This window comes from Lactuca virosa, chromosome 4 (assembly GCF_052849685.1).
Source record: "Lactuca virosa cultivar CGN04683 chromosome 4, Lactuca_virosa_CGN04683_v6, whole genome shotgun sequence".
Classification (NCBI taxonomy): Eukaryota; Viridiplantae; Streptophyta; class Magnoliopsida; order Asterales; family Asteraceae; genus Lactuca; species Lactuca virosa.
This window is the reverse complement of record NC_136429.1, coordinates 257,906,518-257,926,466: the sequence shown is the minus strand read 5'-3', so window position 1 is coordinate 257,926,466 and position 19,949 is coordinate 257,906,518. Positions and strand designations below refer to the sequence as shown.

Sequence of the window (19,949 nt, the reverse complement as noted above, 5' to 3'; positions counted from 1 at the left end):
TTAAATTTAATTTAATAGTTTAAATTTCGAAAATTATATAAACCTTGAAGTTTTAAAACACACCTTATATATGTATTATGATTAAATGTTTAATATTATATATGTATAAGAATATGGTCAGTCAAATCGCTAGTATGCCTCATTCACGAAGCTAGTCTATAAGGGGGTATAAGGAAACTGCCTATAAAATGGTAGTTGAATGGGTGTCCACTCTCACCCACCGCTTCCTTGATTAGTGGAGGGTCGTTAGCAGAACGGATTTGATAGGACAACTACTTCTCATTAAAAGTATAATGCTATTAAAGAAAGTACTAGAACATTATTTTTCAAAATCCCAACTCTAGTTACTTTAGGAAAAATGTGAAAAGTATGCTAATCCATGAAATTGCACACTATGCTTTATTGGTCGTTAGTGGAGCATGTTTGGTTAACCAGCACACTAAAAGGCACTAATAAAGAGTAGTAATGGGTATCTCATAATTGTCATTTTGATGGAGCGTGTGTGGTTTACCAGCACATCAATAGTTAATGATAAAGACAATGAGGTTACCAAGCACATTTGCATGGTTATTCACATCTTGTTTGTGATCCTCGGCATCCCAGTCACAAATAGAAGAGCATAATCTGAGATTAAAACATGCCATTGAATAGTTTCAATGTATCTCAAAAGAATTAGGAATTTCACTTCGTTTGTCTAATGGTGGAATTGGTGAATCGTCATTCACCTACCTTTATGAAATTTACTCTTGGATCTCGGCATCCCATTTCTAAGTTGTGAATCTTCATAGTTGGATCCTAACCTTGATATTTTATCTTTGGGTTATTATATTGAGGTATCTTGAAATCTAACTAAAACATTCTTTCTTTTCAGATGTCTACTCCTGGAAACACTTCTACTTCATCCTCCTCCAACCAAAACTTCTCTTTACTCAATATCTGCTCCAAAGTCGTTATGGATGGCTCAAACTATAACGATTGGATGCGCAACATCAAGATGGCGCTTCGTTTTGAGAACAAAGAATATGTTCTTGAAAAGGAGCTCAAAGAGCTTGATGAGTCTGAAGCTACTCATGAAGATCTTGCTGCCTACAAGAAACATTATGATGATGCTACCAAAGTGGCGTGCATCATGGTGGCAACCATGTCCCCAGAACTGCAAAGGTACTATGAGGACTACTGGCCTTTCGAGATGAACAAGGACCTTATGGAAAAGTACCATAAGCGAGCTCGTCAAGTCACTCATGGATTGCAAGATGAAAGAAGGGGAATCGGTTGTATCACATGTGCAAAGAATGCAACGCTACATAGAGCGTTTGGTCAAGCTCAACATTCACTTTGATGAGGAATTGGCCATTGACATGGTCTTGAACTCACTACCTGATTGTTAGGGTCAGTTCATTCTAACTTACCATTTGAACAATACTGAGCAGACTTTGGCCCAATTGCACAACTTGTTGCAGACAACTGAAGCAGGAATGAAGGGTAAAAGTATACCCTCCACACCTGCTAGTGCCCCTGTGTTGGCTATTGGACAGGGAAAGGGGAAAAAGAGGAAAGGTCCTCCCAAGCAAAACTGGAAGAGCAAGGCTCAAGCTGGGTCGTCTAGTAATGGCCCAAAGGCTAAACCCAATGGTTCCACTCCCCATGTTTCTGATCCAAAAGAGGCCGTTTGCTTTTACTGCAATCAAAAGGGGTATTGAAAGAGATCTTGCCCACAATATCTACAGGATATCAAGGATGGCAAAGTGAAGCCATCTTCGGCAGGTATTTACACTATTTCTGCTAATAACTCATTATCTTCTCGTTCATGGGTCCTTGATACAGGATGTGGTTTTCATATATGTTCTGATATGCAGGGGCTAAAGGAAAGTGAGGAGATAGAGCGAGGAAGGATAAACTTGATCATGGGAAACAGAAAGTCTTCACCAGTAACCAAGATCGGAGTTTATCAGCTTTTGCTTAGTAATGATGTTAGATTAGATTTAATAAATTGTTGTTATTCGTCTGAGATGACGAGAAACATTATTTCATTTCATGCATTGTTCAGACAAGGTTTTAAATATTCTTTTAATGATTTGAATGGTTCAATTTCTGTTTATAAGAATGGTGTTTTTGTGTTTGAAGCTTTACCTTGTGATGGTGTGTATGAAACAGTAACTTGTGTTGATAGCTTAGGAAATAGTGTACTTAATATTGACTTGTCTAATAGTGTAGACAAGGCATGCTTGTGGCATTGTCGTCTTGGACTCATTAACAAGAAACGCATAGCCCAACTCCAAAAGGATGGAGTGTTGGAATCATTTGACCTAAAATCAGATGATATGTGTGAATCTTGTCTTTTGGGAAAGATGACAAAATCACCATTCACAGGGTCTTGTGAAAGAGGTGAAGGTATGTTGGATCTCATACACACAGATGTGTGTGGGCCCTTCAGATCAACTACAAGAGATGCTAATCGATTATATGTGACTTTCACTGACGATTATAGCAGATATGGTTATATCTACTTGATCAAGCATAAGTCAGAAACCTTTGAAAAGTTCAAAGAGTTTAAGCATGAGGTCGAAAATCAATTGGGCAGGAAGATAAAGACACTTAGATCCGATAGAGGCGGGGAGTATCTTAGTATCGAGTTCAACGACTATCTGAGAGAATGTGGGATAGTCTTACAATTGACTCCTCCTAGGACACCACAGTTAAATGGTGTAGCTGAGAGGCGTAATCGAACCTTGTTAGACATGATTCATTCTATGATGAGTCGTGCTTCGCTTCCTATTCATTTCTGGGGGTATGCCTTAGAGACAGCCGCCCACATCCTCAATCTTGTCCCTACAAAGAAGGTTGCCAAAACACCTCACGAAATGTGGACGGGGAAAGTTCCCTCGTTGGCACATATTAAAGTCTGGGGTTGTGAATCTTTCGTAAGACGAGAGACTCACGACAAGCTAGCAGCTAGAAGTGAGAAATGTGTTTTCATTGGTTACCCAAAGCAGTCTTTTGGATATTTGTTCTACAGGCCTAGTGAAAACGTGGTCTTTGTAGCACGAAGATGAGTCTTTCTAGAAAGGGAGCTCATATTCAAAGAGGACAGTGGGAGCACCATTAAACTTGAAGAAATTCAAGAGTTAGCCAATGAAGGAACCTTAGATGACACTAGCACTCAACCAGAGGAAACAGTTCCTGTTGAACCAGTTGATAACTCATTACCTCTTCGAAGGTCCACTAGGGTGAGTGTGCCACCTGAGTTGTATGGTTTTCATATTACTTCAGATGGTGACACATTCATAAGTGACAGAACACTGGTAAACTTAGATGAACCAGTAACTTATAAGGAAGCAATGGCAGGCCCAGAGGCTTCCAAGTGGAAAGAGGCAATGGACAGCGAGATTAAGTCCATGTATGACAACCAAGTTTGGAATTTGGTTGATAGTGCACTAGGTCGTAAGACAGTTGGGTGCAAATGGATCTTCAAGAAGAAGATAGACATGGATGGGAATGTGCATACATTCAAGGCTCGACTGGTTGCAAAAGGTTTCACTCAAACCCAGGGGTTGACTATGATGAGACCTTTTCGCCAGTAGCTAAGATTAAATCTATTAGGATATTGCTCGCCATAGCTGCCTTTCATGACAATGAGATCTAGCAGATGGATGTCAAGACTGCTTTCCTTAACGGGAAGTTGGCTGAGGATGTTTATATGAATCAGCCAGAGGGTTTTGTTGATGCAAAGTTTCCCAATAGAGTGTGCAAGCTTGAGAAATCCATTTATGGATTGAAACAAGCATCTCGCAGCTGGCATCTTTGCTTCCATGAGAAAGTCAAAGAGTTTGGTTTCTCTAGAAGTGAAGATGAGTTTTGTGTGTATATCAAGGCTAGTGGGAGTATAGTAACTTTTCTGGTGTTATATGTCGATGACATATTACTCATTGGTAACGACGTTCCAACCTTGAGAGAAGTTAAGTCTTGGCATGGAAAGTGTTTTGCCATGAAAGACCTTCGAGAAGCTGCCAATATTCTTGGGATTAGAATATTGAGAGATAGAAAGAAGAGACTAATTGGACTTAGTCAGAGCACATACTTGGATAAGGTACTAAAGAGGTTTAGTATGGAAAATTCCAAGAAGGGAGAGCTACCTATCCAGAGCAATACCAAATTGAGTAAGACTCAATGCCCGAGTACAGATGAAGAAATAGATGACATAAGTCGTGTACCTTATGCTTCCGCTGTCGGATCGATCATGTACGCTATGACATGTACTCGCCCTGATGTGGCATTTGCTTTGAGCATGGTCAGTCTCTATCAGGGAAACCCAGGTAGAGCTCATTGGATAGCAGTAAAGAATATACTCAAGTATTTGCGAAGTACAAAGGACTGGGTCCTTGTACTTGGTGGCAATGATACTTTGAGAGTAGATGGTTATAGTGATGCCAGCTTTCAGACGGATAGAGATAACTTTCGTTCTCAATCGGGCTGGGTATTTTTACTGAATGGAGGAGCAGTTACTTGGAAAAGTTCCAAGCAAGATACGGTGGCTGATTCTACTTATGAATCAGAGTACATAGCCGTGAGTGAAGGGTCGAAAGAAGCAGCTTGGTTGAGGAACTTCATCGGAGATCTCGGAGTTGTTCCAACCATCCAGGAGCCTATGGAACTGTTCTGCGATAATGAAGGAGCGGTTGCCTTGACAAAGGAACCGAGAGATCATGGTAAAACCAGACATATCGACAGAAAGTACCATTTCATAAGACATAGAGTAGAAGAAGGCCATCTTATAGTAAAGAGGGTGTCATCTGAAGATAACCCAGCAGATCCCCTCACAAAGGGTCTGAGTAGGGCTAAGCATATTCAGCATGCTCGGAGCATAGGACTGAAAGATGATATTAGTTTTAGTAGTTAGATTAGTTTTGTTCTGAAACTTGTAATAAAGTAAATGTAATTGACTTTTGGTGATTAAATAATAAAGTATTATTTATAAGTTTGGTTTCTACCTTTTGTCAATTGTTTATTATTGTGTTTCATTTTTGCAATGTTTTACTTCCTGAATAATAAGATTATTCAAACTCCACAGTCGCTCGTACTTTTGGAAGTAAGTAGTGAATTAAGACTGTTATGAATTGGATTGCAGATTGTCTAAGGATAGACATGGCAATAGAATTGCTGCAACGTTCATGAGTACTCAGAAATTGAGATTTGAGTATTGGATAAACCCTCGCTCAGAGTATCACTTCATGGAACTCATCACGAGTAATACTGAGACGATAATATCTTATAATCTTGAAACGAAGATATATGAGTTGTAATTTACAAGTCGGTCATGCATTGGTGATACGAAAACGCATCAGTAACTTGGTGTTATAAAACGTATTGTCATGCATAATTTGATGAGTAAAAGATACAAGCATATGAGTCAACGTTTATTCGTTCCTTTTGCCCTAACAGGAAAAGCGATATCTGTGGGCCCCTCGATGATTTGGTGTTGACTTATGTGTTGGGCCCAGCCAGGACTAGATTGATGTGTTCGATTAGAAGTCCTACATCATCACAAATCAGAAATCGGGAAACATAGATTCTGGACAAAGAGATTGATTACATTCCATGTCTTTTGTCTAGGGATATCTAGCAGAACGAAGGATTATATGATCACTTATCTTAGGACACGTAACTGACTGGGTCAGAGTTCGGCAGCAGCTTTTGGAAGCTACAATTTGCTGGTCAAATTTAGAAGGCATACTAGCAATTATAGTTACAGACTTATCCAAGTGGGAGACTGTTGGATTAGGTGTCTAAGCCCATAACTATAATTGGTATGTACTTGAATTGATAGCAGCACAGTCCTTTTGGGTTGCCCTCAACCTAGCAACTAGACAAGGAAATTATGAAAGGAGAGATATTAATTTATAAGATTAGTAAATTAATATATATAAATGATTTATTAATATGTTAAAAGATTAATATATTCATTAGAAATCATTATGTTTAATTAATAGTTAGCCAGAAATTAATCAGAATTAATGTTGGGGTTAAAAGAATTAATTATAAAGTGCAGGGACTAGTTTGCAATTAACTAATAGTTGAGTGGAAAGATCCAGAACCCCCCTTGGAAGGAGGTGGACGAAATCCATAGGGGAAACCCTAGAGATTTCGTCCAAGGGTCCAGTTAAGGCCCTTGGGTTTTCCTTAGGCCCTAAGCAAAGGATAACTAGGGTTTTCCCTAAACCCTAGATCCCTCAGCTATTTAAGGAGCATCCTGGCTCACATTTGAGGTCACTCTGTTCTTTGGAAGAAACCCTGGCCGAAATTGCATACTCCCTCCCCTCTCTCCTCTTCTACTTTCCTTCTTGCTAGTTCTTGGGTGTGATTCCATTAGAGGCATTACGCTTGTGGTGCTAAGCTTCCAAGAAGATCAAGATCAAGATCAAGGGAATTATCAATTGTTTGCTATAACAATTGAAAGGTATGTATCTCCTAAACCCTAGTTTGGTAATTTTGAAATTAGCCTCTCTCCTCTAGGGTTCTTGTTTTGCAATTCAAAGTTGTATGTTCAATAGTTAAAACATAGATCCAAAGTAGGTTGCATGTGAACTTAGGAATTGTTTCTTGGTTTATTTGTGTTACCTAAAACCCATCAGATTCCCCATTGGTGGAAATGCCAGGGGCTGGTGATGCTGGTCAATGGCATGTCCGATTGATTTTGGAAAGGAGTGAATGCCTGGCATTCTTTGCATTTCCTGGTTAGGGCTGCAGCGTCGTTGTACACGTCCAACCAATATACCCCTAGGCGGAGTATTTTTCTTGTGAGTGCTCGAGCGCCTTCATGTGCCGCCGCATCCCCCGAATGACTTTCTTCTAGGAATGTATGCCCCTCTTCCTTGGAGATGCACCTTAGCCATAGACTGAGATACCCTCTTCGGTATAATTGGTTATCCCTGATTTCAAAATGTGACACCCTGATCTTGACTTTTCTTGCCTCCTTAGGGTCGTCTGGTAACACGCCATGGCCTAAGTAATCGACATACGGTTTGGTCCATGTTGGTGCAGTCGATATTTTATTGACCTTCTGGTTATCAATACTTCTCTCCGGGAGCACTTCGACTAGCACTTTCCTTGTTAAGTGGTCATAGGAAGTTGAGGCTAACTTGCTGAGAGCATCCGCCCTTGCATTCTTTTCGCGGGAGATTTGTTTTATGGAAAAGCTTTTCAACGTACTGGTTAGACTTCGGACTGCATCTAGGTATTTCTGCATCCTTGAGTCTTTAGCCTCGTACGTTCCATTTACCTGGTTTGTGATAAGAAGTGAATCATTGAGGGCTGCTAGTTGCTTCACGCCAACCTCCTTGGCGAGCCTCATGCCTGCTAGGAGGGCTTCTTACTCCGCCTCGTTGTTGGATACTTGAAATTCAAATCGCAACGCGTAAGTGATCTCTTCGCCTTTGGGGATCCGAAGGATCAGGCCTGCGCCTGAGCCTTCCTTACTTGACGTGCCATCGATGTACAGATTCCAAAGTTCCTTACTGGCTTCAGGCTCGAGTGGATCGGTGGAGATTGTCGTTGGTACCCCATTGATGGTATCTGGGATTTCGACCAGGAAATCTGCAAGAGCTTGGGCTTTGATGTTGGTCCTGGGGTGGTATTGGATGTCGTCCTCACCCAACTCTATGGCCCATTTGGCCAGGAGCCTGGACTTTTCTGGCCTTAGCATCACTTGATTTATTGGGTAACTAGTCAGAACATCCACCTTGTGGGCCTGGAAATATCTCCGTAGTCGCCTGACTGCGTAAACCAGGGCGAGGACTAGCTTTTCAAAGGTCGGGTAATTGACTTCTGACCCTTTCAGGGCCCTGCTAACAAAATGAATAGGGATCTGTTTGCCCTCTCTCTCCACTGCTAGTACAGAGGAGATGGCATCTTCAGACTCTGCTAAGTACATATGTAGTATCTCCCCTGAGAGTGGGCAGGCGAGAGCCGGAAGTTGTTGTAGGGAGTCTTTCAGTTTTTGCAATGCGTCATCTGCTTCTTCTGTCCATTTAAACAGTTTTTTGTCTAAACATCCTTTGAGTGTTTGGTGCAGGGGGAGTGTTTTCTCTGCAGATTTGGCAATGAATCTTCCCAACGCCGTCAACCTACCATTGATCTCCTGTACCCCTTTGAGATTGTGGGGAGTTTTTGATTCGAGGAACTCCTGTATTTTAGTGGGATTGGGTAGAATCCCTTCTTTGGATACTTGATACCCAAGGAATTTCCCTTCTTCGACTGCAAGCGTACACTTAGGTGGGTTTAACTTCATTTGCGCTTTAGCTAGCGTTCTGAAGGTTTCTTCCACATCTTGGAGTAATGTTTCCTCATCGTGGCTCTTAATTACCATATCGTCGACGTAGACTTCGATATTCCTACCAATTTGGTCGGCAAATACCTTGTCCATCAGCCTTTGATAAGTAGTGCCCGTGTTTTTTAGCCCAAATGACATTTTCTGATAGCAGAAGGTGCCCTTTTCTGTATGGAAGGCTGTTTTCGCATCATCTTCTCGTTTCATCTGTACCTGGTGATAACCTTTGTACGCGTCAAGGAAACATTTGAGTCGAAAACCTTCAAGCGACTGGACTTTCTGGTCGATCTACGGGAGAGGGTAATAATCCTTTGGGCAGGCGTTATTAAGATCCGAATAATCAATTCACATTCGCCAGGACCCATTGTCTTTCTTCACCATAACGGGATTAGCTATCCACATCAGGAACATGAACTCCCGGAGTATGCCAGCATTCACCAGGTCAGCCACTTCTGCGTTTATAGACCTGTTCCGGTCTGCTGCCTAGCCCCTTTTCTTTTCTTTAACAGGGTTGCTCCCTGGTGCGATAATAAGGCTATGTTCTATAACTTGTCGATCGATTCCGGTTAGTTCGGTTGGTTTCCAGGAAAAGACAGTGGAGTATTCTTTCAGGAGTGCCACCAGTCGTGCATTGGTTTCGTCTGACAAGTGGGCACCAATTCGCACGAGCTGATCTGGATACTCCATGTGTATTTGGTGTTGCTCGGTGGAACATCCTTCTTTTGACTTCTTTTGCGCTCGCACGAGCTTGGGAGCGGCTATGATTTGGTGACACTGATGTGCCCTGGTGTTTGTGGCGAGGATCGTCGCTGATCCCTGGCGTGTGCTAAATTTAACTATGCCATGGATCATTGATGGTACGAGGTGTAGTGAGGAGATTGTCGAACGTCCTAGCAGGATGTTGTGTTCAGTCGGATATCAGATCACAGAGAATTTGATTATTCTTGTGATTCGGTCCCTCTCGTCGTGACTGACCATCGTTAAATTCAATCGAATTGTGCCCAATGGCCACAAACTGTGTCCGGTGAACCCTATCAATGGCCCACCGGTTGGGGGTTGTAGCCCCTCCTTCCATGCATCTGGTAGTTGTCTAAAATAGTGCTCGTAGAGTATATCAGAGCAACTACCGTTGTCGATATATATTCGATGGATTTTCGTGTTACGAATGAATCTAGATATGAGGAGCGGATCTCTCGGATCCCAGTTCAATGGAATGGGATCGTTGCTCGAAAATCTGATATTGAGTAGATTTCTCGAGAGTACCTCTATTTCGTCCCCTGCTTGATGAGTCGTGGTTCTCTTATGAGGATTAAAGATAGTAAGTACTTCCATGCCGTCATGCGGAGGTTTCTGCAGCAGATCAGGATGCGATATCGCCGTCTGAGGCAATGAACATTTGATGACGGTTGCCGGAAACTGCTCTGGAGTACTGGCTCCGTAATCGGTGAGATCTGCGCTATGAGCGCCCGGGTAGGAGTCTGCGTTCTATACTCACAGTGGTGTTCCTTGGTTGTCACCACCGATATTCAAAACAGATCTGGTATTGCAGGCGTAGGTGCTGTCAGGCATAGATCGTCATTTTGCGAAGAACCAGTGTCGTTAATTGGTTGTATCACCCTGAGGATACGTCCCGATGGCGCCAAATGTTGTGACATGTTCGCAAATGGTTTGGATACTGAGGTATGGATCTGACTTGGGTACTTCCCTGGGAACACAATCACAAAAGAACCGTTAGAGGATGACCGTGTGTTCTCCAGGGACGTCGCTCTGACGATCAAGTTAGTTTTCTGAGAGAGAGAACTAGGGTAAATTCAGTGATAGAGAAGATGGATCCCTTCCTTGAGGCGGAAGAGATCCTTTTACACCTGTTACTAATGGATCATGAGGACCTCGTCCAACGAGTGTGATACGTGGCCTCCTCTAACTAGGAGAATTATGCCCAAGTTAACTAACTGCCTGGTGACGTCAGTTTTGGGCGTCACCAAGGCTTATTGTCACGTCCTGATTAGTCGTGAGTGAATAAGAAAATCATGGGGAATATTCGTCCCTCGAGGAGGGAAACGAACTGTTGCTCTGGTATTTGATTACTTGGGCCAAGGCCGGGCCTTAGCCAATGTTTTGACGAGATGACATATCGTTTGTGCTTTCGTTACATTTAACGTGACCGTTCATGGTAATGTTAACACTTCCAATCCTATAAATACCACAAATGCTTTAGATTTTCAGGTTGATCACTTCATACAAATTCTAAAACATTTAACCTCATTTTTATCCTCTCTGTTTAAGGAGACAATGTACAGATTCGACAGATTCAATATTATATCTTGAATAGATTATTGCATCTTCAAAACAGATCCATACCCTGAAAATTTATGTCTTAGGACACTACTTGCAGGCCTTAATCTCTACAAGTATGTTTTCTGTATAGAGATTCTTTGTAACATTCAAAAGTATTGAGATCTTTGTGTAAAACATTTTCAAGTATGTTTTCTGTATAGAGATTCTTTGTAACATTCAAAAGTATTGGTATCTTTCCTTTAACCCCCTTTATGCAAACACCTTTCATTTTGGTCCCTAGCTCAGTACGTGGGGCGTACCCTATGGTTACGCTGAGCGTACTGGCTCTCTGTTGGATCGCAGATGCACCCACGTACACTGGGCATACATGGGAGAACGCGACGCATATTCCGGCGAGCTAGAAACCCTATGTTTTACCCCCATATAAACTCATTAAGTCTCATGATCTTTGCCTCTTATCAACCTCCATATATCCTAAACCCTAATCTGGACCCTTAGCCACCATTTTAGTGCTCTTGAGCTCTTGAGAAGATTATTAGTGTTTTCTTGTGCATTTTAAAGTGATAGAAGGATATTGAAGATTCATTGCTTGGAGTGAAGCTTAGAGATCCAGAGTTATCACCTCTTTTGCAAGCCATTGAAGGTATAAAGTTCTTAGCTTGACAACTCATTGTGTAGATCTAGTTTGGGGTGACTTATGGCTTATTTTAGTCCCTTTTGGTTTGTCCTTATCAGTAAAGGTTACTCCAGGAGCTTAGCCTCTAGATCTGGACGTTTTAGATGTCCCTAATGCATAAAAATGTCACCTTGATGGGTTTTGTGCAACCATGCAAAGTTGATGTCTCATTTCATGGAGCTAAGATGCTAGAATTGGACCTTGGGGTGTTTTAGCCATGCAAAGTCTTAAAGCCTTCGACTTTATGGGTTAGAACCTTAATATGATGTTATCTTGTGGATTGGATAATAAGTTATGAAGTGATTAAGTCATTTGGCCAAAAATTTGGGACCAGGCCAATACATGGGGCGTACTCCTAAGTACGTTGAGCGTACTGTCTGCAAACCCGTTTCTACATCGATCGCGAACGCAGGGCATACGAGCTTGGTACGCCGAGCGTATGTTGGTCTGGGCCGAAAGAATTGTAGGTTTGGGTTTTTGGGCTATGTTTTGTTTGGGCTTGGCCCCTTAATTCCCATGGATAATTTCTGGAATTTGGGCTTTTCTAGATTGGGCTATTTGGGTTTTGGGTGCCATGGGGCCTTTAGAGAGCAAATGGGTTGGGCCTTGATTTTGGCCCAAGTAGGAAAAAGGGTAAAATGGTCTTTTACACTGGATGTTGTACAAGTGAACTAGACTATTGATTTTGGATTAAGACCCAATTATTAAATGGGTATTATTGATGATGTTAGCACGGGGATTTTCCAGACCAGTAGACCGAGATTTTATTCGAGTGATTCTACAGCTTCTTCCGACTACTCAACGCTCGAATGCTGCTTGCTTTGTGTTTTTTAGGAGCTCCCATTAGATTCAACTATCTAGTAAGAGAATATACGAAGTTACATATTGTTAAGACTAAATAATTTTAGAAGGTTATGTTTTAACTGTATTGGGCAGCTCTTGTTTGAGTCCAACCGTTGTAGTGTGTGGGACAACCCGAAATTTCTATTATGTACAACCATTCACTTCAATAGAAGCCAGAACAGTTTCTGCTAACTTTTGAGCTTTGTAGAGTCAGTTTGAGTGTTCTAAAGCCTAGTACTTCAGTAGATAACAGGAGAGAGGATGCCCTAGGGTTTATTGTGTAGCAATAAAGTCCCAAAACTCCAAGAGTTTGGAGTTTACGGTCTAAACATGACGTTTACGGCCGTAAACCCCAAGGGGTATAAAAGTGACACTTAGTCATTTTTAACACTTTTTCACCATTTCAAGACTAGAACTAAAATCCTCTCAAGTAGCATCCAATTTTCCTTCTTGATCTTCAACTTTGTAAGTGTTTCTAGCCCTAATAAGTTGATATCTTACTTAATCTAGTGATCTTACATGATTCCATCCATGAAATCATTCCATATGTGTAGATCTTCAACTTTCACCATGAACACACACTAGTGTTCTTGGACTTTTAACACCCTTTCAAGCTTCAACATAGTAAGTACTCTTACCTTGTCTTGTTATAAGACTTGTTACACTTCTAAATCATCTAGGAAACACAAGTAAACACAAGATCAAAGGTGTTTACGGTCCAAGATGTTCTTGGACCGTAAACCCTAATGAAGGGGCCAAAGTGTGCCCTAGTCCCTTACCAAGCCTTGGGTACTAGTCTAGATCCATCCTTGATGTGCTTAGGACCTTAAACATCAAAAAGACCATAAGCCATATGGGTTTACGGCCGTAAACCCAAGGAGAAATGGTCTATGGACCGTAAACTCCACAAAGGGGTGAAATGGTGCCCTAACCACTTCCAAAGGCTTAGACTTGAAGTAGGAATGCTTCTCATGACCTTTAAAGCTTCAAAACACAAAGTGGTAAAAATACCATGAGTTTACGGCTGTAAACTCCTGGGTTTATGACCGTAAACTCAATAAGAGTTGGTCCCAAAACCGTAAACTCATAAAGAGTTTACCCTTGGACCCCACACTCAATAGCCAAGTCCTACAACCCTTAGATGCAATCCTTAGTACTTATAACACTTAAATAAAGTGTTTTACATGTCCTAGGATGTCGTAACTTGGTTAATTAGTTGTTTAATGACAAATTGGATACATATATGTGTTATTATATGTTAACTAGGATCCTTGTGTGTGTTCAAGTCTTCACTTGACACTTAGCATCCTATAAACATCAGTTCATCCAAACCACTCATTACAGGTGAGTTCATACCCCTTAATTAACCTTTTAAATGTTTTTAAATGCTTTTATGGGGAGGAATACAAGTTGAACTATTATAGTTATTATATCAATCACATGTGATTAATAACTACCAAACAAGTGGATTTCTTACTTTTCAAACTGTGTTACCAAACTGTTTTACAAACTCTTTTACATACCAAATACTCTTATCAAACTCTTTTACATGTCAAATACTTTTACTTAAACTCTTTTTAAAATTATATTCTGTTAAATGTATATCTTTATAGATATAGTTATATAAGTAGGATTAAAAGGACTTAGGACTGATAACTCACCTTAGCCTCATGTTCCTTGTTTGGTTGTGGACTTAGGGTATCGGTTATTTGTCCGAAGGTCGTTTGAATCCTAGTTATATATCATGTATATGTATATAGATATAAAATTTCCTTCATTCTAGTCAATACCCTTGGGTAGCAAGGGTATACAATCATGTTCATACATACAAATCATATTACTAGCAAACCATAATAGGTGTAGTTTAGGGAGTTACTAATACTATTACTAGAACAATGAAACATACAAAGAGTCAGTTCATACATGAGTCAATACTATACAGAGAGAACATAACATACAGATAGAAAATACTATTATGAGAAACAAACAATACTATACAGAGAGAACATACATACATGCTATACAGAGAGAGAACACACAATACAGCTAGCACATACATATACTAGAACATTACTACAGTTATATGAGCCACGTAACGGGGCATGGCACTACCTGTCATGACCGTTTTGTATCCAGAATCTCTTAAGTGGGGAGCGTATGAGTTTGTGTATAGATCTATACTGGATTGACTATCCTACACCTCGCTGCTCGCTACAGTGGGACTTGCAAGTCTACGGGTGCCAAACGTTATTTCTTCCGACATCTTACATTGTCGCGTTCTATAGTCGGTAGCAGGGTACAGGCCGATCACATGGTACTTTAAATAACAATTGGTTTAAGGTAGTTAGCACATCAGTAGTGACTTAATACAAGACTACAGTACTATTTCATTTTCCCATTACATTCACTTTGTGATCTTCACACAATAAACAATAATGTAAAAATTATATTTTTGGTTAATGATAGTCAGATTTGGGAAAATACACTCTTACAAGAGACACACACAGATACTAGATGCCTTGGTAGAAGGCTACTTTTAGTAGGAAACATAGGGTTTTCTAGGGGAGTTCAAACAATTACAAACTTTTACAACTTATACAATTGCAGACTTACAAACACTTTCATACAAATACAGACACCAATATACTTATGATCTCACCAACTTTAAGGCTGATAAACTCTTTCAAAATAACTTGTATTCTCAGGTCACCAGTAGACAGGTACCGGAGCCAGGTTTTGAGAAGATGGAGCTCGTTCAAGACCCATCTTTTATTTTGATTCATATTTTTTGGTGTCTATATAACTTGATAGAACACACTTGTATGAAATTATATTATTAATGCAATGGATGATGTTGTTGCTTGTTTACTACTATGCATTGTTGTGATACTGTACATGACGTCCTCCACCCCCAAACGATTCCGCCGTTCCGGTTTTGGGGTGTGACAGATTGGTATCAGAGCATTGTTTATAGTGAATCGAGTATATCAACCCATAAAAGATATACGAACTATAAACACAGCGGGATTAAAATACTCTGATAAAGAGTTTATACTTTTAAATAATAAAATATTTAACTAAGTATACATACCTGCATTCATACTAAAATCAACGTCACTAGGACAGAACAAAAGTATTACGATTGTTGGGCAGCACAAGTAGACTTAGAGACATATAGTCAAATCTGGGAAGATATAGCCTGATCAACTATATTATCCGAGGAGTGACTAGCATGTGCCTAAGTGTGGTTGTGAGGTTGCAACAAGTCTAAAAACTTACCAACAATACCACCACGAAAACCTTAGAACAGAACATGAACTTAAAATACTATAGGGGTATTTTGTGTTACTATAAACTACTTATGTGCTAGATTCTTATATCCCTTTTCACGCGTAGATAACATGGCTGGATTCCATCCCCACGGCTACTTGTGCTTCCCTAACCAAGGTAATGGAGGAGGGTTTGAAGCAGAGCCAGAAAATGATCACCCAATCCCTGTGGATGATCACCAGGCTGAAGGCTTTGCAGATGGTTCTGACTCTGAGCCTGAAGTTGAGAACCTACCCCCGATGGCTCCTGTCCTAAATCCTAACCCTCGTCCGACTTTTCAAGGCCCGACGCCTCCGTGGGTGGAAAGCTTGGAAACATGGAGCCAAGAATAGAATCAGCCCATACCATTCGACGGAGACCAAAGCTTTTATGACCTGAGCGAAGGAGGCTCAGCAGACAGAGTCTTGCCAATCTTGGTCCGCAGAGTGGCCCGAAACGAGATTCAGGCTAGGACAGCTCTCCATCGAATCATGGAAGTTGACACCAATGCGAGAATGCATACCCTCTGCACCATTCGTCTGGAAGATGCTCGTGAGAGATCTAGGGGAGGCCATGAGACCCTGCAGCAAGAGCTAGCTGAAACTCGAGCTAAAGTCATAGAGCTCCGAGTACGTCAAAGGGTGTACGAAAGGCACCTACTGGATATGGAGCACCAGCTAGCTGAACTGAGGGTTCACCCAAGGGATAACCGTCACCAGTAGGAGATATTCTACCTTTCTCTTAGGGGTTGAAAGAATAGTCATCGTATCTATGCTCCAAATAGCACTTTTCTATGTAACTAACTCTTTACTGTAAGTACTTTCTAGTTAGGCCACTATGCCGTCAAGACTTTTCCACTTCGGATGTGATGTAAGACCTACTCCAAGGTTATTTTCCCCAAACATGTTACATCTTAAATATCAATGATATTGACAGTCGGCTGAGTTCTGTGCCAATCCTTGTTTAAATACTTTCGTTTTGCTATCGTTAGAATCCTATCGAAACACCCACTTCGTCAAATAATTGAGCTATGGTGAATTAGCTCAAGGATTTCTTCCAATTCTTGTCAAAGGTTGGATCCAGTTATCCACCAACCAATGATAGTCTAATGCAAAATAGCAATGGTCTAGTAAACATTCTACGAACTTACTTCAATTCTTTTCCAGTTCTGCATCATAGGGATGTAGGTCAAGCCATCGAGAGCAGTTTAACAAATAAAAAACTTTATCTTTTCATGATTGAGAAGAATACATCTAGGACCGACAATAATCACTTACAAACTCCTTTTCTTGTCAAATAGCAGAATCATGTCGTCACCAAGAGGTAATCCGCTGAATGACACAACCCCGATCCTTCATATAGACGCTGCCACTTTCCAAGCAGCGGTATCAGTTGTTGTGACAGCTGTCCTTGCATACCTCAACACTAGTAACGGAAGCAAGGCTGAAAAAGGTGTTGACAGTTCAAATTGTTGTAACCACCCGGGAAGTCAACAAATGATAACTGTTGCGAACACCCAAAGCCACAACTCAGAGTTTAAGAAACGAAAACGTCAAGCTCAAACGGAACGCAAGCGATTTCAAAGGCTTGTCATGCAACGACAACCGGTGGCGACCCCTGCCACCTCAGCACCGGTTAAGCGATATGAGGGAACACTCCCGAAGTGTAACAAGTGTAACTATCATCATAATGGAGCTTGTCGGGTATTGCAATGCCTCAATTGCAACAAAATGGGGGCACATTGCTTGTTTTTGTAGAACCACCTCTACCACCGGAGCCAGCCAAGTTTGCTATAGTTGTGGTGAGGCAGGACACTATAATAGGAATTGTCCAAAAGGGAAGATCAATGAAAGCAACCGTGTCCACATAACTCCGACCCGACACTTTACTTCCACCACTGATGCTGGTGCTAGCCAGATATGTCACCTATGCGGTGAGATAGGACACCTCGAGAAGGATTGTCCAATAACAGAGAACTCTGGCGCAAACGGGAAGATACTAAGGATCACTGCCGCAGGAGAGACTACTCCGGACCCACGTTGAAATATTAGGGCGTTTCGTTTTAGTAGACTTATAAACCGTTAAAAACTAGTGCAACTCGAGTCTTATCTTTTGCGAGATCCTGTCAGTCAAGGGACTCTCGTGCTGCGTATACTTCCTTTTTGTAGTGTACCTTGTTCGCAGTAGTAGTCTTGTAGATAAAACTAAAGTACTTAAACTCTGTAAAAGTTGTACTGTGATGTTTTGTAACACCTTTATGATCTAGTCTAACGCCTTTTATTCCGAGTAGTCCGACATTATCGTTTAACTTGAGTAAATTTGATCCTTACAATGCCAGTTTCATGCGTAAATTCTTTTCTCCAAAATCGCCTTTCTAGCGAATCCGTCATTCCAGAACTCCGAGGTACTCATGCAAAGAGTACCCTATGTCTAATATCCTTCCCAAAGACACTTCAGCAAAACTCCCCAGAGTACCACTCGTACAGTACGTCAAGTTCAACCCGAATATCCATAAGGTTGATCTATCGCTGGAGAAGGTATACGCAAGGGTGGTATATAATCAAGGTTCTAAAGGCCTAGAATTGATGATCCCGCTTTAACTTCTTTTCCTTGTTTGGATGTGAGATTAAAGAAGAATCATTTATTCGACTGCCTTTTCAGTCTTAATTATATACGACTCGTATACACGAAGCTGTGATTGATGAATCAAATTTGACTTCTGATATGAACTTTAGGACGGAGACTGCCCAGGACTACGAGTGATCGTACTGCCATGCGGATAAACTTAGAATCCAATCAGATGCTTTTCCCACCAATCGAGACAATAGATTCAAATAGAACAGAAAACTCCCAGGATTTCCTCTGCAACGTGAAGTCGAGTTCAAAATCGACTTAGTTCCAGGGGCTACCCCCGTAGCAAAATCGCCCTATCGTCTAGCACCTGCAGAGATGCAAGAACTGTCATGTCAACTTAACGAACTCCTCTACAAGGGCTTTATAAGACCAAGCTTATCACCCTGGGGAGCTCCAGTCTTGTTAGTCAAGAAGAAAGACGGATCATTTCGTATGTGCATCGACTACAGGGAGCTCAACAAGCTAACCGTCAAAAATCGTTACCCTCTGCCTCGTATAGACGATTTGTTTGACCAACTTCAAGGGGCAAACTTCTTTTCAAAAATCGACTTAAGATCCGGATATCGCCAGCTACGGGTGCTAGGGGAGGATGTCCCGAAGACAGCCTTCCGAACTCGTTATGGGAACTACGAATTTGTAGTGATGCCTTTCGGATTAACAAACGCGCCCGCAGTATTCATGGATTTAATGAATAGGGTGTGTCATCCTTACTTGGATCAGTTCATCATCGTCTTCATCGATGACATACTTATCTACTCTCGTAGTAAGGAGGAGCATAGTCAACATCTTCAGCAGATCTTGGAAACATTTCGATCAGAGAAGCTCTACGCGAGATTCTCTTAAATACGAGTTGGATTCGAATGGTCAAATTCACGTGTCACATTGTTAGTGAAGAGGGAATTCAAGTAGACACTTCCAAAATCCAGGCCATTGAGAATGGTCAGATCCAAAGATACCTACAGAAAATTTTAAAATTTCTAGGTCTCGCAGACTACTATAGTAGGTTCTTTCAGAACTTTTCACGATTCACGAAGCCCCTTACAACTTTGACCCAGAAGGGAGTGGCCTTTGACTGGGAAGAGAAGCAGGAGAGAGCATTCCAAACGCTAAAACGAGCCTTGTGCAGCACGCCAATACTATCCCATCCAAAAAGGAATAGCAGACTTTATAGTCTATGGCGATGCGTCCAAATCCAGGGCTCAGTTGCATTTTGATGCAACGAGGTAAGGTCATTACCTAAGCCTCCCATCAGTTGGAAACACTCAAATCTAGCTATTTAATACACGACCTAGAGTTAGAGGACATCAATAGAGAGGATCGTTCAGATTAGTGGACGATTGAAAGCCTCTAGTGTCCGACAGAAAAGATACATAGGGCCTTTCGAGATTCTCGCTAGAATCGGCCCTATAGCTTACAAACTTAACTTACCTCGTGAACTCAGTAACATACATTCTACTCTCCACGTCTAGAACTTGAAAAAGTGTCTGTCCGACGAGACTCTTGTAATCCCACTCGACAAGATCGAGACCAACGAGAGCGTCAACTTCGTGGAAGAACCGGTAGAGATCATGGACTGGGAGGTCAAGCAAACGAAACAATGCCTTATCCCAATAGTGAAGGTTCGCTGGAACGCCAAGCGAGGACCTGAATTCACATGGGAGCGAGAGGATCAGATGAAACTGAAATATCCTCGTCTTTTTACTTAGTTATTTGTAACTACTTATTTGCTTAAACTCTAATTTCGGGATGAAATTCCTTCTACCGGGGGGATGATGTGACAACCCGAAATTTCTATTATGTACATCCATTCACTTCAATAGAAGTCAGAACAGTTTCTGCTAACTTTTGAGCTGTGTAGAGTCAGTT

At 41.3% G+C, this 19,949-nt stretch overlaps 1 protein-coding gene across 1 annotated transcript; it reads right to left on the bottom strand.

The window, feature by feature from the left end:
- Positions 1 to 6,625: 6,625 nt before the first annotated feature.
- LOC145105833 (uncharacterized) lies at positions 6,626 to 7,348 on the bottom strand. The gene has a single exon (XM_079042922.1). It carries the CDS (start codon positions 7,346 to 7,348, stop codon positions 6,626 to 6,628), a length of 723 nt encoding a protein of 240 aa, XP_078899048.1.
- Positions 7,349 to 19,949: the final 12,601 nt, after the last annotated feature.